This window comes from Montipora foliosa, unplaced genomic scaffold, assembly GCF_036669935.1.
Source record: "Montipora foliosa isolate CH-2021 unplaced genomic scaffold, ASM3666993v2 scaffold_456, whole genome shotgun sequence".
In the NCBI taxonomy this organism is placed as follows: Eukaryota; Metazoa; Cnidaria; class Anthozoa; order Scleractinia; family Acroporidae; genus Montipora; species Montipora foliosa.
In genome coordinates, this window is record NW_027179763.1 from 152,501 (window position 1) to 160,054 (window position 7,554).

At 41.0% G+C, this 7,554-nt stretch overlaps 2 protein-coding genes across 2 annotated transcripts in view; both read right to left on the reverse strand.

Moving 5' to 3' along the window:
• The window catches only part of LOC137989352 (uncharacterized), a 4,131-nt gene extending 3,404 nt beyond the window's left edge, over positions 1-727 (reverse strand). The window contains exon 1 of the mRNA XM_068835172.1: positions 1-727. This exon is cut by the window's left edge and continues 419 nt beyond it. Within this exon, the coding sequence (XP_068691273.1) occupies positions 1-712 (712 nt within the window). The 5' untranslated portion in view covers positions 713-727.
• A 4,010-nt stretch (positions 728-4,737) lies between these two features.
• On the reverse strand, positions 4,738-7,130 carry LOC137989353 (uncharacterized). The gene is made up of 3 exons (XM_068835173.1): positions 6,140-7,130; positions 4,860-5,023; positions 4,738-4,761 (listed from the first exon to the last, which is right to left on the reverse strand). The coding sequence occupies exons 1-3, from the start codon at positions 7,128-7,130 to the stop codon at positions 4,738-4,740; spliced, it is 1,179 nt and encodes a 392-aa protein (XP_068691274.1).
• Positions 7,131-7,554: the final 424 nt, after the last annotated feature.

The following is a 7,554-nucleotide window of genomic DNA, read 5'->3' on the forward strand; positions in this document are numbered from 1 at the left end:
AGTCGGGCTTCAATTCCGACTTGGTCTTTTGAGCGTTCAAGATCTTTTCTACTAACTCAATAACTGGCTGTATTCCCTTGGTAATACCTCTCTGGGCCTCTTGCAGTGCAAGATCCTTGGTCCTTGCCTGCCTGGCTAACTCAAACCAGAATTCAAGGTTGACCTTCGGTACACACAAGAAATCACCATTTTCGGGCGCTTTGTACTTAGCCTCAATTTCCTTCAGCTTGGAATCCAATGCTTTTTTCGTACAAGCCTCATTTACTCTTAAGGCTAAGACCTCACTCACTTTGGGACCTTTCGCATCCGAGTCATCGAAGATTGATGGCAGGTCCAGCTCTGCTGCTTCAGCAGTTGTATCAGTGCATGAAATGGGTTGTGAGGGGTCGAAAGAGCCAGCATCAGTCACGCTGGCGACACGTGTAGGTTGTGACTCGTCAGCCGTCGCTGCTAAACTTCGTTTGGCCAGGTTAGCAGCTAAAGGTTCAGAAGCTGGCCTTTTCGAAGCCGTTACTTGGGAGATAAGAGACTTCATTGACTCCATAGACGAAAACAGTTCGTGCAACCCCAACTGGCTTTTAAGGTCTTCAATATCAACCTCAAAATCGTCGATGTTGTCATTCGCTTCGAGTTTCTCGCCCGCTTCGGGCATGTTCACATCGCTCGCTTCGAGCGTAGATATATTTGTAGACTCGTTGAGTGCCTTGTCCATTTCGGTAGTTGGAAATAAATCCCCTCTAAATTAGTACCGTAACCGCCGACAAGAAAGCACGAAAAGGAGAATGGATTTGTGTCACACGTTAGGCTGTTTATATATGGTGCATTTGCATGACAATGGTTGCTTTGAAGTGTGACCGCTGACCTCAAGTACTGAAGAGGAATGCACAGTTATCCCATAATGCGGAGTGTATCGAAAGAGAATTATTTAATACATAACAACTTATACTGTCACTTACTGTGTCAGTAGTATAGCGCGTGAATGGGAAGTGAGTTACTCCTGCTGCGTCGTCATCCCAGGACCTCGTCGCTCGGTCAAAGCAGTACAGGAGTCCGAAAAGATGCTTGTTAATGCGTTTAAGCCTTGAAAAAATGTCTGGAACTGTAAAAACTGTTTTCAAACTGTGGATAAATTTCTGCACAAGAGAGCTGAACTGAGCTATCCTCCTTCTTCTGATGTGGATTGAGCCAAGAAATTCGCAGATTTCTTTAATATATAGCAAAATATCCGTAATAACCTCTCTAGTGATGCTTGCGATGCGGCACCTTTCCTCTCAGACTCAGTCCACTGCCCTTTTCAGTTACGTTGACCAGCTTTGAATAGGTGTCGGTTGAACAAGTGAATCATCTTATCAAGACTGGTTCTATAAAGTAGTGTGCTTTGGATCCATTTCCTGTGTGTGTGCTCAAATTCTGCCTTTTTGACCCTCTGCCCGTGATTACTAAAATGATCAATCTTTCGTTGGAGACAGGAACTGTTGAGGATGTTCTCAAGGAAGCGCTGTTGATCCCTTTATTGAAGAAGGTGAATTCTGACTTTGAGCTTTTTAGTAATTTTCGACTCATTTCGAATCTAATGTTTACTTCTAAATTAATTGAAAAGGCTGCTGCTCATCAGTTAACTAGCTCTACTTTAAATAATGATCTTAGGTGAAGTTTTCCAGTCTGCATACAAGAAATTGCATAGTACTGAAACAACTTTGCTTAGAGTTCAAAATTATATCCTGCGAGCTATTGATAGTCGCCGCTCTGTTCTCCTTGTTTTGTTAGATCTATCTGCAGCCGTTGATCATTTTATTCTTTTGCAGCGATTGTCACATCGTTTCGGTAATAAGAGCAAAGCACTTTCCTGATTTAAATCTCAACTCACTAATAGAAAGCAGTTTGTGATGGTTCGGGATGGAAAGTCCACTAGTTGAGATCTTTTTTTGTGGTGTACCTCAAGGCTCAGTCTTATGACCTATTTTATATTAACTGTACACGTCACCGTTGGCGGACATAGTTAGATTTCACGGGATGTGTTTTCTCTTCGTTCTACACGCAAATTGATCTTTCATTTGAGTCGTCTTCGATGGTTGACAAACTTTCTGCTCTTTCCTGCATTGAGGCCTGAATTAGTGATATAAATAAGTGGATGCTAAGTATCTAATAAGCTTATTATAAGCTTAATAATAGTAAAACGGAGGTGCTAGTCATTTGAGCGCCACACCGCCCTCACCCACAGCTTGATCTTTCACTTGTTGGCGATGAGCATGTAGTACCTACTTCATCCGTGAGAAACTTGGGAACCGTCTTCGATGACAACATGACACTTAAGTCTCACGTCGCTACTATTTGTAAATCTGCTTTTTTCACATTAGGAATATTGCTAGAATTAAGCGATATTTGTCTCAAGCGAATATTGACACTCTAATTCACGAGTTTGCTAGTTGTAAGTTGGACCACTGTAATTCGCTATTTATTGGCTTCACCTTCAGAATTGTGCTGCTTGGTTGGTTGTTGGTGGTCGTAAATACGACCCAGTTACGCCAGTGTTACGTCAGCTTCATTGGCTACCGATTGAGTAGAGATACTCCTAGTCACTTCATGCTACACAAACCAGGATAAGCTCCGGCCTAATGGGCCACTTGGATCGTAAGCAGACTTTACCTTACGTTAAACGTTCTCCAAGGTTTTTATACACACCCTTACTTAGATATGCCTAGGATGTGCATATTCATGGTTACAGAAGGAAATACTGAAATTATTGCACAGACTGAAACTGTTAGGGCCGATTTACACGGTACCATTTTGTCGTATGCGACAAAATCGTATCGGGTAAATCGACCCTTAGATAGCGACTTATCTACCGGTATGTTTGTCCGAATGTGACAAAGTATCAAGATTGCCAATTCCATGTGTCAAGTATACATTTATAAATCAAGTTACTCATATTCATATCAAATTGACATATGATTTATGTGAAACGATTTATCTATACATCAAGTTTTTTATATTCATATCAAGTTTCCAGATATTCCCGTCAAAACAGCTTTCCCTTACCAATGGAACTATGTCAATATCAAGCCGACGTTTTTACTTTTGATAAAAAAATTCATGTCAAGTTAACGTTAACATTTTTATATATCAAGAAAGCCTGGTGCCGAGCATTTCAAAAAGGAAGAGGGAGTCTGAGAACCAGCCGTACAATAAACAACATCTGGTGGCCGCGAATCTCTTCATTCCGAACGCAGAAGAGTTCTTCGAAAACTGATCTTGTCTTTGTTCACAATGTACCCCGCAATGATGATCAAGCTAAGTTCTTGTCGAGAAGAGTAGAGTAGAGCAGAGCAAAGAAACTTTTACAAACTAGTAACATATCAACCATTCTAGTCATCGAAACACGTCTTCATAGGACTCTCACTCTCGGTTATGACAATGAGAAACTGATAAATGCCTTAAGACAAATCTTGTTGCGACTGAAAATCCTGTACTGCCATAACAACGAGGAAGCTGATTACGAGTACAATATAGCAGTATAGCAGATACCGCGTTGGATGACATCATTCGAGAAATTCTGTCTTCGGCTCCCAAATAGGAAATTGCCGAAGACGGTATAGGGTTCTTGAAGCAAGTCCAAGTAACCCGGAAATATCCGTTCATGTGATCTATACGACCCTCTCTGAATGCTCCTTGGAGAGTCCAAAGGATGGCCTCCTCTCAAGTCCAGATTGCCGGTATTCGGGATGAAAATACAACAGCAACGAAACTTTATTTAACCGTGGGACCCTTTTCACTAAAAAGTGGTCCTCTCAAGAGCTGTGTGCATTAACACTAACAAATATAATGCCAGGAGTACCTAAAATCTTAAACTTAAAAATTACAAGCATCGTTGAAATATCTTATATTAAGTACTATAAAATTAATTTTAAATTTGCAGTAGCAGAATAAAACTATTTAAAGTAGTGAGACCTGCTTAGCATCAGCTGAGACACTGGTCTATGTTAAGCCTAATTTCCACATGATCTGCAACGGTCTGCGACCATCGGAAGCTGTCTGCGTCAGTCTTATCGCAGATGATCGTAAGCACCGCAAGAAAATGTTTCCATATAAAACTGAAGCGATCGCAGACAAGCGTACCACTAATCCTCTGTGAAGTGAGGTGAAAAAGGCACGCACTTACTTCAAGTCTGATTGGACGTGTTTCAAGGCGAACAATAGTGTGTCGCCGATAGGTAACAGATCATATCAGACACGCGTTTCCATTAAAAACTGTCTTAGTCAGAAGCGTCGTAATGGTCAGGTCAACGTTCCCGATCACCCAGACCGTGTGCCGCAGATCGTCTCAGACGCCGGGGTCAAATGTTTCCATATGTCTGCGACGTGGAACAGACCTATCGGCAATTGTGTCCCAGACCGATCGCAGACCGTTGCAGATCACATGGAAACCAGGCTTTACTGCGCCCCTATAACGGAAACATTTGGCTGCAGAATAAACAGGTTATGTTGGGCGCCCCGAAGATTATGTGTGTAAATGGTATTTACGCTGGCAAATTTTTCAGACGCAGGTATTCGGGTACAAAGTTATTCAGTAGTTACTGTATTTGAATATTAAAGATTTGAAATATCGTTTTCACGTCTGTCAGCTAGGCTTTTCCATTTGAGGGCACAATGAATCTGTGTAGATCTGACCTCCCAATCAGACCCTGTTATTACGCGTGCTGCCCTAATTTGTAATTTCTCTAGATTTTGGCTCAATTATTACCGATGCAGGCCCACACAGCGCTGCAATAATCAATATGTGGTAGAATTAGTGACTTATAAATCGTTATTAGGGTACTCTGGGAACATATTGGTTTTATCCTCCTCTGGGCGGCAAGTACCTCAGCAACTTTACCGACGACTTCAGAGATATGAGCCTCCCACGAGAGTGTTTCATCTCCCTGAATGCCTAGGCATTTGTACGTATTGACTCTTCCAATAACTGAATGCCCATCAAGGCAGATGTGAGGTTCACTTGGGAGCAGAGAGATTTTATGTCTTGTCCCTGAAAACAGACGCTTGCTCTTGAGGACATTAACTAAAGACTTTTTTTTTCAGATTGCTTAGATCGTAAGCGAGGGATGAAATCAACTCTTCAGGGGTTTTGGAGTGAGATTAGTTTCATCGGCATACATCCTCCGTCTGATAGGATGTTTTAGGTCAAGGTCATTCATGTATAATAGGAATAGCAGCGGGCCAAGGATAGACCCTTAAGGCACCCCACAACGTAAGTAGTTTCAGAATTTACGTTGTTTATAACTGTGACCTGAGTTCTGCCTCAGAGGTCACGAGTCTCGAAAAAAATTAAAACCTGCACCTTTAAACCCATACAGCTCCAATTTTGACAGAACTATCTCATGGTCAATACTTATAGTATCAAATGCCTTTTTAAATCAATAAAAAGAATGGTATTTGTTAAGCCATCATCCATGTTAATAAGATACCAATTGTCTTTCATGTCAATAAGAGCCGTAAGGGTAGAGTGCATGGGTCTAAAGCCAGACTGATATTTCGAAAGTAGCTTCAATTCGCTGACTCATATTTATATACCTGATTGAAAATGGCTTTCTCAAAATGTTTAGCTATTAGATTTCATGATAAAAATTACGGGCAGAAACATACTTATTAAAGACAACGTTTCGGTGTCCTCATGACACCATCATCAGGTCAAATATAATATTTTACAGATAACTCGAATATTAATTTTCAAGATTAAGTTCAAAGTCCCTAGAGGCTAGGTGAAAAGTTTTGCCTTTATCGAGTCACTTTGGATATTCAGACATGGTTTGTGCTCGCGAATAAGGAACATTTCATACACAAGACAAATCAAATTTGCATGAGCATTTCTTAAGAATGCGAAACATGTCAGATGTTATTGTTCTTGATTGATGTTGACTTTGGCTGTGATTGAATATTGAACCAGATCTTTTATGCTCATCGATCCGTTGGTAGAGATGTCGACGCATGTAACCAACATAGCTGGCATCACACCAGCCACATTCAAATTTGTAAACTACTGATTGTTCGTTGATCAACGCGGACTTGATTTGTTTATGTTTGAGATCTTCTCCAATTTTTCGAGAAGTAAAGACTAGGCATAAGTCGATGTTTAACAGCTTACCAAGATCTTTCAACTGCTTGCGCACAGAGTAAGCTGATCTTTGTTCCTTGAACGGTAGAACAATTCGTACTGATTGCGGGTCAGGTGTAGATTTGCGTGGAGGTGCTGGTGTTTGTTTGGAAGTGATAAAGTTGGAGATCATAGAGTGAACAAGATGTTCAGGATATGCCAACTGTAGGAATAACGTCTTGAGGCGGCTACACTCTTCATGAAATAATGACCAGTTAGATGATAGCTTGAAAGCTCGGTCTAGCATAGTAATAATTAAGGATTTCTTATAACGATTATCAACGTGACTATTATAATGTAACAATAGACCCGTATTGGTCGGTTTCACGTATACACTAGTCGTAATATTCTGACCGTCTTTTCTTAGGACCATGCCTAAGAAAGGGAGAGTGTTCTCAGTTGATAGTTCCATAGTAAAGCTAATCGATGGGTGGAGATCATTCAAAGCATGCAGAAAAGAATAGGCAGAAACTTCATCTTTCATGGTAGTTAAAGTATCATCAACGTAGCGCCTGTAGTATGATGGTAATTTGTTCTGGAGCCCAAGTTGTTCTTCAAGACTACACATGAAGGTGTTAGCCATGAGAGGACCGAGGGGAGAACCCATAGCCACACCCTCCGACTGCTCGTAAAGTTCGCCATTGAATTGAAAAAACTGATCTTTCGTTGCGATGTTTAAAAGCTCAATCAGGTCGGATTTTGTGATGTTGAGGTTATATGTGGCATTAAACCAATTGTTAGTAAAAGCCTTTTCCGCTAGAAGACTGATAGTTTCATCAAGAGGCACGTTAGTGAAGAGGGACGTTACGTCATACGATACGATAATGTCATTGTCGTTAAATGAAGTATTGCGAACTTCTTCTGCGAATTTGAATGTATCAGTGATTGTATGTTCATTGATGGATAGCGGTTTCAGTTTTCCTTCGAGCCACTTTGCTAGGTCGTAATTATAGGTCTTGGTGGCTGACAGAATGGGTCTCATCGATAACGTCGGTTTATGTGTTTTCGGTAAACCATATAGATGAGCAAGCCTAGAACCAGTTGGACAAAGTGTGTCAGCTACAGGTTTAGGTAGAATCTTTCGAATTACATTACCAACGAGTTTCTCTTTCTCCAAGAGAGGATGGTAGTGCTTGGGAGGACGTCCCCTTGTCTTGCGTCTTTCATGTCACGTTTTCTAAACTTAGACATATCATTAATTGAAGCTTCGGCTAGCAATTTCAAGTACTCCGATTTATCCATCACTACTACACCAGTCCCCTTGTCTGGCTTTGTTACAATTATATCATCGCGCTGTTTCAGACGTTTGATTGCTCTCTGTAGAGTCTTAGGCGAGTCTTGACGTAGTTTAATGCAATAGATCGTAAAGTGCTGGCAGCCAGTTCTTTTTGGTCATCAGAGAGTTT

Excerpts from the sequence above, each read along its gene's own strand:
- LOC137989353 (XM_068835173.1), bottom strand. The coding sequence starts at position 7,130 with ATGAGACCCATTCTGTCAGCCACCAAGACCTATAATTACGACCTAGCA. Across the intron at positions 5,024-6,139 it reads CAAGCAGTTGAAAGATCTTG|GGACAAGACATAAAATCTCT; the intron begins GTAAGCTGTTAA and ends GTCTGTTTTCAG. Across the intron at positions 4,762-4,859 it reads TCGTCGGTAAAGTTGCTGAG|CGCTGTGTGGGCCTGCATCG; the intron begins GTACTTGCCGCC and ends TGATTATTGCAG.